This window comes from Pan troglodytes, chromosome 13 (genome assembly GCF_028858775.2).
Source record: "Pan troglodytes isolate AG18354 chromosome 13, NHGRI_mPanTro3-v2.0_pri, whole genome shotgun sequence".
In the NCBI taxonomy this organism is placed as follows: Eukaryota; Metazoa; Chordata; class Mammalia; order Primates; family Hominidae; genus Pan; species Pan troglodytes.
In genome coordinates this window covers 121,083,947-121,101,862 of record NC_072411.2, presented here as the reverse complement: position 1 = coordinate 121,101,862, position 17,916 = coordinate 121,083,947, and the positions used below count along the sequence as shown (strand labels likewise).

General features: G+C 48.8%; 1 protein-coding gene across 3 annotated transcripts; it reads left to right on the top strand.

Moving 5' to 3' along the window:
- Positions 1-7,526: 7,526 nt before the first annotated feature.
- Positions 7,527-16,986, top strand: PRKAG3 (protein kinase AMP-activated non-catalytic subunit gamma 3). Of its 3 annotated transcripts, none has more exons than XM_009444330.5 (13): positions 7,527-7,632; positions 7,999-8,038; positions 8,473-8,616; positions 8,995-9,398; positions 10,785-10,866; positions 11,324-11,382; positions 11,508-11,553; positions 11,758-11,812; positions 12,014-12,140; positions 12,294-12,459; positions 15,011-15,157; positions 15,501-15,733; positions 16,303-16,986. In XM_009444330.5, exons 1-13 carry the CDS (start codon positions 7,600-7,602, stop codon positions 16,492-16,494), a joined length of 1,728 nt encoding a protein of 575 aa, XP_009442605.3. In that variant the 5' UTR covers positions 7,527-7,599; the 3' UTR covers positions 16,495-16,986. The 3 variants fall into 3 exon arrangements, with proteins under 3 accessions (XP_009442605.3, XP_009442604.3, XP_054535355.1); XM_009444329.4 differs by having other exon boundaries at positions 7,528-7,632; positions 8,473-8,628; XM_054679380.2 differs by lacking the exon at positions 16,303-16,986 and adding an exon at positions 14,803-14,840 and having other exon boundaries at positions 7,528-7,632; positions 8,473-8,628; positions 15,501-15,705.
- The last annotated feature ends 930 nt before the right edge of the window (positions 16,987-17,916 follow it).

Genomic DNA, 17,916 nt, shown 5'->3' with positions numbered 1-17,916 from the left:
CAGCTGGTGGAGTGGAATTTCCTGAAGGTCAAACTGGGGTAAAGGAGGGGAAAAAGAGGGAGAAAGAGGAGGAAGAGGAGAAGGAGAAGAAGAAAAAGTAGAAGAAGAAGGAGGAGGAGGAGGAAGGAGGAAGAAGGGAGGAGAAAGAGGAAGAGGAGGAAAAGGAGGAGTGAGGGGACATACGGGAGGAAGGAGGATGGGCCCTTGAGGCAAAGTCACTGTGTATAAAAGACATCTGGTAGAGAAGGCTTTACTGGGCAGCAGAGCTGGGATATTAGAGGCTGTAAATCCAGGTGAGAAGTGAGGCTGCACTTGACCGTCACTGTAACCCAGCTCTCTCCCTCACACCCACACCCTGGGACTCTGGGAAGGTGAGAACTATGATATAAGGAAATGATGAGTATTACTAGGGACCAGCAGGTTAGCTGCGGGAATGTTTTTTCAAGTAGCTGATCTGAAGAAGTAGATGGAAAGTTTCTGTTGGCTGGCATAAAAGGGAGACAGAAGCCACAGAAGTCTGGATGATTAATATATCAAAATCAAAAGTTAATCAAAATCACTTCCTCTTCCTAGATAACACTAGGATTTTCAAATACTTTAACTCCATTTTCCCCTGCCCCTAATTTATATATTATAGTTGGCAATATTTTAATTATTTACCCCCACAAAACATAATTTTTATTTTATACATAAATATGTATATAAATAAAATATGTGTGTGTGCCTGTGTGTGTGTATTTGCAGTTAGTATTCATGTAGATTTATCTACATTTTTACCACTTTTCTTCTTCTTTAATTCTTCTTAGGTTTTCTTAGTTCTTACATCCAACATGTGAGATGATCACTTTCTTCTTTCAGAATTTTTCTTCACTGAGGTGATAAACTTTGTTTTGATCATAAAACAAATTTTTTATCTTATTTGTAAATTTCCTCTTGGTATTAAAATTACAAGTTGGTTGTTACTTTCAGCACACTGAAAATATTCTACCATTTTCTGGTTTCCATTTTCTATTGAGAAGTCAGCTATTAGACTGCCATTTCTTTGGAAGTAACCTGTCTTTTTTTCCAGCTGCTTTCAAATTTTTTTCTCTCTTTGGTTTCTGCATTTTTCACTGCAATGTTTCTAGGTATGGTTTCTTCTCATTTATCCCCCTATGGATTCATAGGCTTCTCAAAGATAGACATTGTTATTTTTCATCAGTTCCAGAAAACCTCAGCTAATCCCTTCAAATAGTGCTCTGCCCCATCCTCTCTCTACTCTCCTTCTGGGATTCTATTTCAATATATTTTAGACTTTCCTCCTCTGACTTCTATGTCTCTTATTCTCTTTCATTGTCTTTTATATTTTTTAATCTCCCTGTATTACATTCCAGGTAAATTCTTCTGATCTAATGTTCAGTTTTCTTTTCAGCTTTATCTAGTCTGTCATTAAATTCATCTATTAAGTTTTTACCTTCATTTCTGTATTTTTCATTTCTAGAAGTTCTATTCACTTTTTTTCAAACCTGCCATGCTGCTTTTTATAGTTTCCTACTTGCTCCCTACTTTTTCAAACTTATCTTATTTATTTAAACATAGTAAACATATTGTTACATATAACGTGTCTGATAACGCCGATTTCTGAGGTTTTCATGGGTCTTTCCTGCTAGCTGTCTTTCTGCTGGTTCTTGCTCATGGTTCCTAGTTTCCTTGTGTACCTGTTATCTTCAAGAATGTGTTGGGTACTATTGGAATAATTTGTGACCTTGGAAGATGATAACTTTCTTCAGAGACTTTCATATTTGCTTCTGCCAGGCACCTGAGATCATTACTGGTTCTTAAACCAAGTTCAAGGTTTGATACTCTCTGGACATTCAGATGAGGAACACTTTGACTATAAATCCATGTAAGTTTGCTTCTGGATTACACTCACTCTGAGGTTGTGGTTTTTTGAGATTCCAGCTTTCTATATATGGGGTCATACGCTCAACTTGTGTGGGTCCTGGGCCCTTATCACCCCATGTGGTTCTCGCTAGAACTGGCAAATGCCCTTGAACAAAAATCACTTCTTTTCTTATGAGCTTCACTGTGTGCCCATTTTCCTTTCAGTTAGGCCTAGTAAGTCTTTGCTATCTTGTCTTTTCAGTGCTTTTAAGAAGATGCTCTTTATATTTTATCTAGCATTTTAAGCTGTTTTTAGTGGAAGATATTTTCTGAATAACCTAGCCTGCCAAAACTCTCAAATATTATTTAAGCAAAGTGTATTATTCCCTTTCCTCCCAGAAGACCTCACTTTTGAAACTCAAAGCCAGAAGATACTCCTGTTTGCATTGTGTCATTTCTTCCCTAAGGCAATAAACTAAGTATCTTCCAAGATTAAGTGAGAAAGGGGCTACCGGATAACAGAAAGTGCCCTCCCCAATACGGATACTATCATGAAAGATTTTCTACCACATGCCTAACATGCTTTCCAGGACATAGTTAGGGCTCAGTAAATAGTTTCTGTTGTCATGATTACTATTTCTATATCTAAACTCGCCTTGTTTAGGAAGTCTTCCTTTAATAACCTTGTCCCATTCTGATCTTTCATTTACTCTATTTTCTCCAAGTACTTTATTTATTTATTTATTATTTATTGAGACAGGGTCTCACTCTGTCACCCAGGCTGGAGTGCAGTGGTGCCATCTCGGCTCCCTGCACCCTCTACTGCCTGGGCTCAAGCGATTCTCCTTCCTCAGCCTCCCAAGTAGCTGGGACTTACAGGCACATGCCACCATACCTGGCTAATTATGTTTATTTTTTGTAAAGACAACATCTTACTATGTTGCCCAGGCTAGTCTTGAACTCCTGGGCTCAAGCTATCCTCCTGCCTTGGCCTCCCAAAGTGCTGGGATTACAGGCGTGAGCCACCATGGCCAGCCTCTCCAAGTATTTTTTTACCCTCATTGATAGCTTATTGATTCACTCCAGCTGTTTTTTCAAATATGCACGATTTCTCAGGAAAAAGCAATGACTGAACATCCCCCAGAAGTCTTTGAGGGTGTCTAAGTCTTCTGTTTCTTTATTTCTCTTATTTATTTATTTATTTATTTTTGAGATGGAGTTTCACTCTTGTTGCCCAGACTGGAGTGCAGTGGCACGATCTCGGCTCACTGCAACCTCTGCCTCCCAGGTTCAAGTGATTCTCCCGACTCAGCCTCCCGAGTAGCTGGGACTACAGGCATGCATCACCATGCCCAGCTAATTTTTTGTATTTTTAGTAGAGATGGGGGTTTCACCATGTTGGCCAGACTGATTTCGAACTCCTGACCTCAGGTGATCTGCTCGCCTCAGCCTCCCAAAGTGCTGGGATTATAGGCATGAGCCGCTACGTCCGGCCAAGTCTTCTGTTTCTTTGTTAACTCTGATATCAATTAGAATTCTTTCAGCTGCAAGTGACAGAAGACTCAATTCAAACTGCATTAAGCAAAAAAAAACCATTCTATTGGTTCACGTAACTCAAAAACCAAGTGGTGGATCTTCAGGTACAGTTTGATCCAAGGACGCAATGAATGTCAGGAGAACTTGGTCTTTTTAGTCATAGTGGCTATTTTGCCTTTTGTTTTGGCTTCATCTTCAGGCAGCTCCACTCTGCATAGTAGCATCCAGAATCTCCACACTTACATCCTTACAGTTCCAAAGGCAGTGGGAAAGAGTTTCTAACTCCAGCAAAAGTCCCAGGATTCACCCCTATTGGACTAATTCTGTCAATGCCCACTTCACTGTGGCCAGAGGCATTTGGAGTGCTAATTGGCTACAACTGAACCAGAGGAATACTTCGTGGAACCCACAGTTGAGCCCTTCTGAAAATCATGTGCTGCAGGTGAATTGAGGGAATGTGGTTTCCTAAAGGAAAACCCAGAAGTTTGCCAAAAGATGGGGTAAATGGATACTGGGTATAGAAAAGCAACAACTGTCCACTACAATTCCCAATTGCTCACAGAAAAAGACTCAGTAATGGGGCCTGTGGCGCAGACTAAATTGCATTAACAAGGTGCTGGTTCTTTCCAGGTCCTTCAGACATTTGCACAGATGCTGCTCCGTCTAGTCACACACAAACAGGACAGAGCAGTTGTGTCCTGTGATGGATATGAAGGCTGCTCTCCCAGCCTCCCAACTGCTCTGGCCTAGGGGACCCTATTTGTGATTTATTCAGTAATGGGTCTCATCCAGGCTACTCTCTTGGCCTCCTCAAGCTGTTTTTCCTCCTCCTGATATAAAAATAACACTTAAACAGGATCCCCAACCCCATGTCCGAGACAAATCAGATCTCCAGAGATAGCAGCCAAATTCACCCTAGGGTCAGGGTGCAGGGTCCTTATTATATACCCAGTCTGCGAGTGAGCCAAGAAGTAGGGTTTCCAGAAATATGATGCCATGGCCAGAGGCTAAAATCAATCACCCGAGGAGTATTTATTACCCAACTGAAGCCAGTACCTCCTGCTGATTTGCCCTGCCAGATGATGGGTGGGGGCAGGCTTGTGGTCAGAGCAGGGTGGAGATCTGAGAGGCAAAAGGCAGGTGTAGGGTGAGAAAAGGGGCAAGGCAGAGCTTTTCTTGAAAACTGTGAAGTTGCTATGCTTTTAGTGTTGAGCAGCGCTGGTGTGTACCCCCAGCTGGAGTCCTCCTCCACCCCAACCTTGACAGCAGCAGGAGATGGCTACTGAAGGGTCAGAGCCCTCCCGTGCCTGCCTGCCTGCCTGCCTTCAAAGCCTCATGGTTGGAGGTATAGAGGGGGCAGGTCTGTGTCTTCCATAAAGCTTAGTGGTTATAAATGTGGTGCCTGAGTCTGGGTTTGATTCTTGGCTCCATCCCACTAGCTTTGAGATTTTGATCAAGTTACTTAATCTATTTATGCCTTGGTTTTGTCATCTGTAAAATTGTAATAGTAAAAGTATTTCCTTCACAGGGTTGCAAGGGATTACACAGGACATGGCATATAATGTGTTTTGCACAGTGTGTAGTAGACACTAAGCACTGCACGGACATGCAGGGTCATTATCTACATATGTAATTCCTAATCCTACCTCAATCCTGCAACGTAGATGTATTAGTTAGAGAGAGGCTTGGCTGCTATAACAAAGGTTCAATTTGTCGGTCGTTTAAACAAGACAGAAATTTATTTATCTCTAACATAACAATCCAGAGGTAGGCAGACCAGGACAGGGGTGGGGGATGTTCTATCATTTTCAAACTGCATTTTCCATCGTTGGGTTCAGTTTGCTGCTCCGGCTCCCATCATCGTATTGTAATTCTAGCCAGTAAGAAAGGGTTCCCTTTCCTCCTAGGGGTACCCTTCTATCATATAATATATATGTATATAACATTGCTGCTCAAATTTCATGGTCAAACTTAGTCACATGGCCATACTATCTGCAAAAGAAGCTGTGAAATATAATCTTGCATTCAGTTAAAATTGTGGCGGTTTACTAACAGCAGAAGAAGGGTAGAAGAGATATTGCTCTGCTAGAGCTCACCCATCTGGCCATCCCACACAAAAAACACAGTTACTGCCCTTCAAAAGGAGGCAAGTCAGAGTTCCATCTGGGTACGGCACCCAGCTGAGAGTCCAGGCTATCTGAGGGGTGGGCAGTTCCTTCTTCCAGGTAGATGGACACCCTATGGTCTGGTGACCTAAAAACTAACAGGCAGGTGATTTGCACCTCCTACTCCCCACAGACAACAGTGGAGGAAGAAGAGGGTAAGCTCAATTAAAACACTGACTCATGCTGAGCACACTGCTACGCGCCTATAGTCCCAGCTACTGAGATAGGAGGATCATTGAGCCCAGGAGTTTGAGACTAGCATGGACAACATTGTGAGACACTGTCTCAAAAAAAAAAAATCCACTTGCAACTGAAAGAATGGCAAACACCCAGCAGCTGCTGGATCTTAATGATCAAATCTGGTTGGGCAGGAATGGCTAAGCCCCTTCCTGGCAGTGGAGTAAGTTCTTGGTCAGCACATTTGACCACCCCTGGTTCTGCTCTCTGGGAAGATCTCCCCTTTCCACTCTCCTATGTAGCCTCTGGCTTTTCCTGCTGGGAAGCTGTTGTTTATCCAATATCCTCTGTCCCACACTGGCAAACTTGTGCTTTTTGCAGTCCTTCCAGCCTTCACAGCCCTCTTCCTGCTGGTGCGGATTTGGAGGGCTGGGAATAAGGCAAGGGAAGGGGTGTCAAACCAGGCTTTGCTGATCAGGCTTATGGTTTCTTTGCCAATACAACACCCTCACAATCTTAGAAGCCTTCTGAGTGGCTCCATGTTTGAGTAACCACAGCCAATGGCCTCATGTAGACCTTATTTTTATGCTTGAACACTCTGGACTTGGTGTTCTTCCTACTCTCCTTTCTCTCAAACTGGTGGTGGCTATCTTGAGTCCATTTGAAAAAATATGCTTGGTGTGAAGGAAATTCTCTTGCACTGATCTCTGTCCTCTGAGCCAGTTCCCACTGTCCAGTGAGCAGATGTCCTTGAGAAAGGCTGGGGACCACAGGAACAGCCCTGGCCAAGGCTGTCCTCCCAACTCCATTCTCCTCCACCCTCCCCATTGGCAGAGTAGGAACATTGAGGGTTGATGGAAAACACATGTAATAAATTCAGACAGAAATTCACCAGTCTGTTGTTGAGTGTCCACTCCAGGGCCAGGGCTGGGAAGGAAGAGGCTGGAAGGAGGAGAGAAAGGGAGGGGCAGAGAGAGGAAAGCTGGAGCAGCTGGGTCAGCATTCCCAATCCGGACATTGACTCAGGCTCCGGGAATGCCAAGGAAGGGGGTGGCAGCTACTGGAGCCAGGCTGGGATCCTGTTGGCACGAGGGATGTAGGCACAGCACTCACAGAGGGTTGGGGGCTGGGACACCTGCACACCCAGGCATATCTCCCAACCACATGTGGAAACAGATGTCTCTTCCCCTGCGGGGAGCTCTGAGTGCTCCCCACGCCTTCGAGGTGATTCTCACAGCTCTTCACCTGCCTGAAACACCCACTCCATCTCCTTCACCTGAGAGAGGGACAGACTCCAGGGACTCAAATCTGGACATCTGGACATACACTAGCTGCTCTCCTGGACTACCCACAAACCCCTTGCCTCATCTCCAGCCTCTGAGCTGGCTGCAACTTGCCCTTTCTAACTCCAGCACCACCCTCTACTGAAATTAGAACAAGGAAGAAAGTTATGCTGATCTGCCTCCATGTTCCCTGCTTTGGTGCCTGATATAGATGAGGGAGGCTCTTGGAATAGGGACTCAGGACTCTGAGAGCCCAACTCTGCTCAATGCCCATGTTCCCACATGCTCCAAGCCACGTCCCCTCAAAAAGGGTCCCTCTAGCTTGTCCTCAGTGACCCAGGAGGCAGCTGAGGACCAAGTACCCAGATTATCTGGTGTGCCCCTTCCCTCCCAGCAACCCCCAGCCTTCAGGGCTGTAGCAGCTGAGCAAATGGGGGCCCCTCCCTCTCATTGCCTGACACCCAATCAGAGAGAAACCGATCCTGGCAGGGCAGGGTGCCCGGGGCCGGGCCCAGAATAGTGCGGCCCAGCCACAGTGTCGCACACTTGCTCTCAGTTGGTCTGGGGCTGGCCACATGGAGCCCGGGCTGGAGCACGCACTGCGCAGGGTATGGGGGTCCCAGGGGAGCTGGAGCCGGGGCAGCTGAGGCCAGAAGATTGAGCGCATGGGCTGTGAATGTGTGTGTGGGCGTGTGTGTCTTCTGGTGTGTGTTTGGTCTGGATTTTCTCGTGAATATGGGCATGTGCATGTTTGGGCATATGTATTGTGAGTGTGTGTGGTTCTGTGTGCCTGGGAGTGTTTGGATGTGTGTGTTTCTGTGTGTGTTTGTGTATGGCTGCATGTCTGTTTGTGTATGGCGTGTGTCTGAGCGTGTGTATTGGTGTGCATGGGTGTGTAGGCGTGTGTGCAGGGAGAAGGGGTTTGGGAATGTAAGGCACTTTCCCCACTCCTTCAGAAACTCTTCTCCCCACAGACCCCTTCCTGGAGCAGCCTTGGGGGTTCTGAGCATCAAGGTAGGGAGAATGCCCCCTCCCTGGGGCCTAACCTCTTCCACCACTTCCTTGTCCCCCACTTTTCTGGGACCCCAATTCCCTCCCAGCCTGGCTTTTATCTTCCTCCTTTTGGTCTTTCTTCTTCATTGTTCTTCCTCCTTTCCCCAGGTGTGTTTCCCTCACCTCCAATTTCCTCTTTTCAGAAGTGACTTTCCCACTTACTTGCCGTGTGATTTGCAGCAAATTGCTTAACCTCTCTGAATTTCTGGTCCCTCACTAGCAAAATAGGGATGATAATAATGCCTGCCTTATAAGGCTGCTGTAAGTTTTAAACGAGAAATATGTTGGAGAAAAGCCCATTGGAAGCTTGCAAATCCTAAAGATTATGAATAACATTTGAATTGATTTTGATGCATTACTCCCTATTAACCAAACAGGCCCCATTCCCCTTCCAGAGATGAGCTTCCTAGAGCAAGAAAACAGCAGCTCATGGCCATCACCAGCTGTGACCAGCAGCTCAGAAAGAATCCGCGGGAAACGGAGGGCCAAAGCCTCGAGATGGACAAGGCAGAAGGCGGTGGAAGAAGGGGAGCCACCAGGTCAGGGGGAAGGTGAGGCCAAGGCCAGTTCTGGGGAGATGGGAGCCAGGGGAGTGGGAAGTCCCAGAGGAGCCTGGGTCTGGTCTCTACCTCAGGTCCCTCCATAACACAGAGTTGGACCCAACCTTCATCTTGTGGCCTCAGTCTCCCTACGTGGTAGAGAACAACGGCACTGCAGTGCCAGAGGCCAGCATGGCCAACTCAGAAAGATGGGACAGAGCCACTACTTGGGGCGACTCTCAGGTCAGCCCCTCACCTGCAAAATAGGGCCACAGCATCCAGGCTTCCCACGGCTGCTGTGAGATGAATGGCGACAGCAGATGAGAACGTGCTTTGGAAGATGGAGTTACTGTCCTCTTCCCCTCCTCCCCCAAACAGGTCCCCGGTCCAGGCCAGCTGCTGAGTCCACCGGGCTGGAGGCCACATTCCCCAAGACCACACCCTTGGCTCAAGCTGATCCTGCCGGGGTGGGCACTCCACCAACAGGGTGGGACTGCCTCCCCTCTGACTGTACAGCCTCAGCTGCAGGCTCCAGCACAGATGATGTGGAGCTGGCCACGGAGTTCCCAGCCACAGAGGCCTGGGAGTTTGAGCTAGAAGGCCTGGTGGAAGAGAGGCCTGCCCCGTGCCTGTCCCCGCAGGCCCCATTTCCCAAGCTGGGCTGGGATGACGAACTGCGGAAACCCGGCGCCCAGATCTACATGCGCTTCATGCAGGAGCACACCTGCTACGATGCCATGGCAACTAGCTCCAAGCTAGTCATCTTCGACACCATGCTGGAGGTGAGGCCACGGCTCTGCCCAACCTGTACTCACTCTCCATCCACACGGTGCTGCAGCCGCCACTCCCACCCTGCAGGATGCCCTGCCGAGCCAGGTGCCCCTGCAAGCCCCCTGAAAGGACTCCTTCTTAGCACTATGGAGGCCAGTTGGGGGAGGGACAGCTTCTACTCTCTGTTAGCACACGTAATTGTCATCACAGCTCTGCCACTTAGTAGCTGTAGGACCTTGAGTTACATTACCTTTCTTGTCTCTAAAATGGGGATCGAAATGCCTGCTGCACCCTACATAGTTCAGAGGATTCTTGGACTACCCAGTATAAAGCGTGAACAAAGTATGTGTAAGACATTGCAGAGGCCGGGCACGGTGGCTCATGTCTGTAATCCCAGCACTTTAGGAGGTCGAGGTGGGCAAATCACAAGGTCAGGAGTTCGAGACCAGCCTGACCAACATGGTGAAACTCCATCTCTACTAAAAAAAAAGAAAATACAAAAAATTAGCCGGCCGTGGTGGTGGGCGCCTGTAATCCCAGCTACTTTGGAGGCTGAGGTAGGAGAATCACTTGAACCCAGGAGGCAGAGGTTGCAGTGAGCCGAGATCGTGCCACTGCACTCCAGCCCGGGAGACAGTGCGAAACTCCATGTCAAAAAAAAAAAAAAAAAAAAGGCATCACAGAGTGACTTAGAAAAAAGAGTAGGGGACTCTTTTGGTAACAGAAAAAATAATGAGCTCTGGCACCTGCTCTTCCATTAGGCTTAGCTATAAATGTCTATTATCTTATTCTTATCATTGTTATGCAGTGCAGTGTTTCCCAAAACACGGTGTATGTATTGTCCATAGAATGCATTTTGATTCTAGTGGTTCGTGAAAAAATATGTCTATTTCAGTAGCTTTATATTTGTTTTAGGGTGTGTTAAAAAATATAACCAGCATGTGCAGATAGTACTGCTTAGGACGGGGCACAAAATGAGTCAATATAAAATTTATCTACAAAAAAAGTATGTAAATATGCAAGTGTTATGTAAATAACTATGCCTCTGGTACTTAGTCTATCAAAAACTAGACTGTGTCTGTACACACATGCCCTCCAAATGGAAACATGAACTTAGAATTTCTCACTCCCTGGTGTGCTAGGTGAGGGGCTCATTGTCTCAGGCCACAGCCTTATCTATGTACATGTCCCCAGCAACGATCATGTCTAGCGTGTACTGTGACATGAGGAAGACAGGCCAGCTGGTGTAGAGGAGGGTCCAGGAGAAGGCCCCATGGAAGAACCCTGGGTGGGACAGGGAGGGGACAGCAGGCAGATGGGAGGTGCGCACTGAGGGGCAGAGAGGAGGGTGAGGGTCTCTCGGGACCCACCCTTGACTGTTCTCCCTGGCTCCTCAGATCAAGAAGGCCTTCTTTGCTCTGGTGGCCAACGGTGTGCGGGCAGCCCCTCTATGGGACAGCAAGAAGCAGAGCTTTGTGGGTGAGGAGAGGCTGGGGAGGTGAAGGGAGATGGAGGAGGTGAGGGGGAGATCTTGTACGGTTGTTCTGGGGCTGATCTCTGATATACCACAAGCTTGGCTTCAGGCCAAGCCCAGCCAGGGGCCAGGGTGGAGGAAAGTCCATCCGGAGTCTGCATGGCCAGCTGGGAGACCCTGGGGCTCAATTTCCCCATCTGTGGAGCCGCTATGACCAGCTGACACCTTTCACCTCCGCTACTGCATGGCCCTGTGCCATAGGTGCTAGGGAGCAAATGGGGGGAGGCAGGAGAGAAAGAGCCCCACTTCTCAGGCCTGGGGGGCTGCCCCACTGTCCTGTTCCCACAGTCCCCGCTGTGTCTCAGCACAAGGACACTGGCACGGTGGGGAGGGGATCTGACCCTCAACCTGCCTTCCACCCAAAGGCCCCGGGCTGACCTCCTCCCCGCCCCTCCCCTGCAGGGATGCTGACCATCACTGACTTCATCCTGGTGCTGCATCGCTACTACAGGTCCCCCCTGGTGAGGAGTGGGCTGGGAATCTTATGGGCACCCAGAGGGGCGGGGGCGGAGGGGAGTCCTCCTGGAGCCTGGTGCCCTAGAAGCCCACGTCTTTCTGACTTCTGGAGTCCTGTCGATGTCTCTAGGTCCAGATCTATGAGATTGAACAACATAAGATTGAGACCTGGAGGGGTGAGTGGGGAGAGGAACCCGGAAAGGGGCTGTTGGTGAGGGTGGGCCAGGGCTTAAGGTGGAGGATGGGCAGTGGGGATGTCCTGGAGTGAACAGGGGAGGGACAATAGGAGCCTCGGGTGCCTGACGGAAGGGAAGCTGCCTGGGACTGCAAGGTGAGGCAGGTGACCGGCTCTCCTGGCCTGACTCTGGCTCTTTCTGCAGAGATCTACCTGCAAGGCTGCTTCAAGCCTCTGGTCTCCATCTCTCCTAATGACAGGTGGGTGTCTCTGCTCATTCACCTGAGCCTCCTCCTCCCACAGTCCCCTTCCCCAGTCCCACTCAGCTCTGAACTCACCTCTTCATCCTAGGCGGCACACAGACAAGGGAGCCTTGGTGCCCTGCCCTCCTTTTTAGGGGCCTGGGATGGCAGTTGTCTCTCCCCAGGCTGCCCCAAGGCTCACTGCTCCCATCTCTGCAGCCTGTTTGAAGCTGTCTACACCCTCATCAAGAACCGGATCCATCGCCTGCCTGTTCTGGACCCGGTGTCAGGCAACGTACTCCACATCCTCACACACAAACGCCTGCTCAAGTTCCTGCACATCTTTGTAAGCCTGGGCCCAGGTGGGAGGAAGGGGGAGACCTGGGCAGGTGATCAGAGGGCCTGAGGAGTCTTCAGCCCTAGCAGTCGTGGGGAAGAGCTGGGAGCCCTCTTGAAGCTGCTGGATCCCTGATCTCCACCGGGTCCCCATCCTAACCAGGGTTCCCTGCTGCCCCAGCCCTCCTTCCTCTACCGCACTATCCAAGATTTGGGCATCGGCACATTCCGAGACTTGGCTGTGGTGCTGGAGACAGCACCCATCCTGACTGCACTGGACATCTTTGTGGACCGGCGTGTGTCTGCACTGCCTGTGGTCAACGAATGTGGTACCCACCCCCAGGATGAGAGGCTCGGGCTGGGCTGGGGCCTGGGAGAACCTGGTGGGGAGAATATGGGAAGGGCAGGGTTTCCCATGCCATCCCTGTGGGGGGTACAGGATGGACTGGGGATTAGAAGTCTCCATCTACTCTGAGACTTGGGCCAGTTGCTTAGCCTCTCTGTGCCTCAGTTTCCTCCTTTGTGAAATGGGATTCTTCACAACACTCATCTTTCTGACTTCACAGGAGGATTTAAAAGGTTATGTGCACGAAAATGGGCATAGTGAGAGGAAGCAGCAGATTTTAGTTTCAGTTCATCTTAAAATGGAGCCGGACACGTGGTGCATGGCTGTAATGCCAGCCCTTTGAGAGAGGCCAGAGCGAGAAGGTCGCTTGAGGCGAGGAGTTTGAGTTTACATACAGTGACACTCCAACCTGGGCAACAGAGCAAGACCCTGTCTCTAAAATAATAATAACGAAATAATAAAATTTAAAAAATTAAATGTGCCATGGGACCTCGGGCCCCCAGCCAGCCCTCAGTTTCCTACACTGAAAAAGGGCTGCAGAAATGATGAGATTATTTCTTTGGTTGAATGATGGCTATGAAATATTTCAAAGCTAAAATCGCCATAATTAAGATAGATATCAAGAAGTGTTTTCAATTTATTTTTGATTATAAAAAACTTCAAATGTATAGAAATGGTAGAAAGAAATTGCATAATGAACCACCATTGCCTAGATTAACTACTGTTACTATATTGCCATAACCAGTTCATCTTTTTCTCTGAAGTAATTCAAAGTAAATTACAGACATCATGTCATTTCACCCCTAAACACTTTAGTCTGCACTTCTTAAAACAAGTATATTTTTGGCCAGGGGCGGTGGCTCATGCCTGTAATCCCAGCACTTTGGGAGGCCAAGGTGGGTGGATCATGAGGTCAAGAGATCGAGACTATCCTGGCCAATATGATGAAACCCCATCTCTACTAAAACTACAAAAAAAAATTAGCTGGGCATGGTGGCGCACACCTCTAGTCCCAGCTACTCAGGAGGCTGAGGCAGGAGAATCGGTTGAACCTGGGAGGCAGAGGTTGCAGTGAGCCAAGATCGTGCCACTGTACTCCAGCCTGGCAACAGAGTGAGACTCCAAAAAAAAAAAAAAAAAAAGTGCATTTTATACCACCAAACAAAACCATGAATAATTCATATTATTGTCTGACATCCAATCCTTATTCTCACTTCTCCATTTCCTCAAGAATGTTGGGTATTTTTGTTGTTGTTTTGGGATGGAGTCTCCCTCTGTCACTCAGGCTAAAGTGCAGTGGCGCCATCTCGGCTCACTGCAACCTCTGCCTCCCGAGTTCAAGTGATTCTTGTGCCTCAGCCTCCTGAGTAGCTGGGATTACAGGCAAATGACACCACGCCCAGCTAATTTTTGGGGGGTATTTTTAGTAGAGATGAGGTTTCACCATATAGGCCAGGCCAGTCTCCAACTCCTGACCTCAAGTGATCCACCTGTCTTGGCCTCCCAAAGTGTTGGGATTACAGGCATGAGCCACCGTGACTGGCCAAGAATTTTTTTTTTTTTTTTTGAGACAGAGTCTTGCTCTGTCGCCTGGGCTAGAATGCAATGGTGCAATCTTGGCTCACTGCAACCTCCACCTCCCAGATTCAAGCAATTCTCCTGCCTCAGTCGCCCAAATAGCTGGGTTTACAGGTGCGTGCCATCACACCTGGCTAATTTTTTGTATCTTTAGTAGAGATGGGGTTTCACTATGTTGGCCAGGCTGGTTTTGAACTCCTGACCTTGTGATCCACCCACCTCGGCCTCCCAAGGGAATGTATTTTTCATAGTTGATGTGTTCAAAACAGGATCCAATTGAAGTCCATGGTTTACATTCTTGTCTTTTGTTCCTTAAATCTCTTTAAATCTATAACAGCTCCATTCCCCCTAAATTGTTATGACGTGGGTGAGTTGAAAAGCCTGGGTCAGTTGTCCTATAGGATACTCCACATCCAGATTTGTCTGTTTGCTTTCTACAGCTGGCCTTTACTTTGTTCTCTATTCCTGGGTTTCCTGTAAACTGAAATTATATCTAAAGACTTGAAGAGATTTGGGCAATAAATTCGAGGCTAGACTATTTTGTAGGTGGTGCCATGTTACGCACACTGCATTTCCTCAGGATGCTCAGTGTCAGGCTGTCTCACTCTGGGATGCTAAGTTTGATCCTTGGGTTCTGGTAGTGGCACCCTGATGCAAATAGCCCTAGGCCCTCTACACAGCACCCCGGTTCTGACCGGAGCTTCTTCCCTGTCTCTCTCCCCCCGCCCCCCGCAACCACCCTCTGCAGGTCAGGTCGTGGGCCTCTATTCCCGCTTTGATGTGATTGTAAGTGTCGCTGGAAAGGTGGGATGCTGCAGGGAGACTAAGGGTGTGGGGATGGGTGGGGGGCCTCTGTGGATCAGGGGGACCTTGACAAGTATGCAGGGGTTGACATCTGTAGGGTAGGAGCCCAGGCAAGCGGGTGACTAGGAGCCATACTTCTCTCTCTGCCCCAGCACCTGGCTGCCCAGCAAACCTACAACCACCTGGACATGAGTGTGGGAGAAGCCCTGAGGCAGAGGACACTATGTCTGGAGGGAGTCCTTTCCTGCCAGCCCCACGAGAGCTTGGGGGAAGTGATCGACAGGATTGCTCGGGAGCAGGTACCCTGTGCCCTCCATTCATGCCCCCAACACATATAGCCCAGTCCTTCTCATGCACGGCTCCAGCCATCCCTGAACATCGGGCACCTGGCCTATCCTTCCATTTCATGACCAACTCCTGGTGCCCACACTGGCCTGCACCTGGTCCTGTCCATGGGGCCCTTATGCCAGGGGTCACTGCCAACTGATCACCTTAGGCCAGTCACACCATCCCTAACTGGTTTCTAGGAGACGCTCTCTCCCTCAGTCATGTTGGGTTGTTTCCCCTGATTCTTGGCACCAACCTCAGTAGCTGCTGTAGCCCCATGGCTCTGCCCCCTCACTGAACATTGCGGACCCACAGGTACACAGGCTGGTGCTAGTGGACGAGACCCAGCATCTCTTGGGCGTGGTCTCCCTCTCCGACATCCTTCAGGCACTGGTGCTCAGCCCTGCTGGCATCGATGCCCTCGGGGCCTGAGAAGATCTGAGTCCTCAATCCCAAGCCACCTGCACACCTGGAAGCCAATGAAGGGAACTGGAGAACTCAGCCTTCATCTTCCCCCACCCCCATTTGCTGGTTCAGCTATGATTCAGGTAGGCTCTGCCCTGGGTCATGACACCAGCCTCTTAGTCTTCCTGATTTCCTGGATCTCAGATTGGGACACCCTGAGGATGGGAGTGGCCAAGCTCAAAGCTGAGCAGCCCTGTGAAAACTGCAAGTGTAAGGACTCACAGGTCCCCACTTTGTCCCATTTTCAGCTGAGGTCATGGAGACTGTCCTAGAAGGGAGGGATAAAGCTCCGGCTAAAAGCTAAGGCTGCGATGTGACTTCAGACACTCTGGGAAGATTTACTTGTTCCCTCACAATTCAATTTCCACCTGCTGGAAATCCCCTTAGAAGGAAGCAAGCTATATCAACATTTGTTGGATGGAATTTCCATCCCCAGTAAGAACTAAAGCTTAAAGGAAGGAGCTTCTACCTACGTGCTCATCTCAGGAAATGTGACATGATCTCAGACTCTTTCCTGATCACACGTTTGCTAGGGGCTTGCAGAGGATGGGCACAGATTCCATCTACTCACCATGGCTGGCAAGGGTCCCCTGTTGGAAAGGCCGCTGCCCCTCCTATGTGGTCACCATCTTCCCTTTTCTTTTCCCCACAGGCTTCTTCAGCCCTCCCAAATTGCCCTTGCCCTACCTGTGCTCCCAGAAGCCCTCGGGCATGCCCAGTGCACCATGGGATGATGAAATTAAGGAGAACAGCTGAGTCAAGCTTGGAGGTCCCTGAACCAGAGGCACTAGGATTACCCCAGGGCCATCTGTGCTCCATGCCCGCCCATCCCCTTGCCGCCTGACTGGGTCGGACGGCCCCAGTGGGTTTAGTCAGGGCTTCTGGATTCCTCGGTTTCTGGGCTACCTATGGCTTCAGACTTCAGCTCCTGGGAGTCCCAGCTGTTGTTCCCAGCAACGTTGCCACTGCCCTCCTACTCTCCAGGCTTTGTCATTTCAAGGCTGCTGAAATGCTGCATTTCAGGGGCCACCATGGAGCAGCCGTTATTTATAGAACTGCCTGTTGGAGGGGGGGAGTCCTCCCTCCATTCTTGTCCAGAAAACTCCTTAGCTCTCGCAGTGAGCCATGTTCTTAGTCTCCAGGGATGGATGGCCTTGTATATGGACCCCTGAGAATGAGCAATTGAAAAAACAAAACAAAAGGAACAATCCATGAACTTAGATTTTATTGGTTTCACTCAAAATGCTGCAGTCATTTGACCTGAACTTGTGGCAAGAGACTTGTGCTTTCTAAATTCAAAGACTAGAAAGAAAATTGATAAAAATCACAAGTGCCATTTCTTTTGCAGTGTAGTGCTATTCTACTGAAATTTCTTTCTTCTCTTTTCTTTACAAAATCATAAAGAAAATATTAATTCATTACTTATATAGTAGGTACAACTCAGCCTACAAACTCTAATCTGCAAGAAGCATAACTTTATTTTTCTAACACAGAATGTAATTTCTATTAGGAACCCCGTTTCAGCAGGTGGTAGAAATTAATCTCAGTCAATTCAAAGTCTCCCCCTGACCTTTTCCTGGGGTTAAGCTCGGTCGGGTGGGGGTGTGGCTTTAAGTCATGTAAGACTCTGTTCCTCGGCTATCATCATCCGTCCATGCTAGCACCTGCCTGGACATCCCCTCCCCATCTGGTCATCAGTTGGTCATGCAAGGTCTGCCAGGGGCTCCTTCACTTCCACAAAGCCTATTTGGGGACCTGTGGCTTAGAGCATGTGGAAGATTCTAGCTCCTGGCCCTGCACACCCTCTGGCTTCAGGAAGCTCAGTAATTCTGTTCCAGGCCAACTGCTAAGATAGACAGCCCAGTCCCTTGTTCCGCTCTGTGGCTTGCTGTTTTCCCAGGCTCTACCCAGGAAGCGTGTGGGTTCTTCTACCCAGTGCTTGCCTACACTTATCACCTCCAAACCTATATGGAGTATTTGTCATACTTTCCCCCTCTTTAGCCGCAACCTCCTTCTCAGGGTCCTTTTCTCAAGGATTCCAGAAATGTCAACATTCGCCTTGCTCCCCAAGCCCTGCCAACCTATGGAATCTTGACCAGTGGGGGAGAGAGGAGGCTTTTATTCTTTAACCCATCATATATTCTTCCAAATGCACTATAAGTGTCCTGAGTTCTTGCCACCCACCTTCAGAATCAAGCTTTTGAAATTCCAAAGCCAAGGCTCGCTTCTGCTATGTCACCTTCCCTGTGGCAACGGGCACCACATG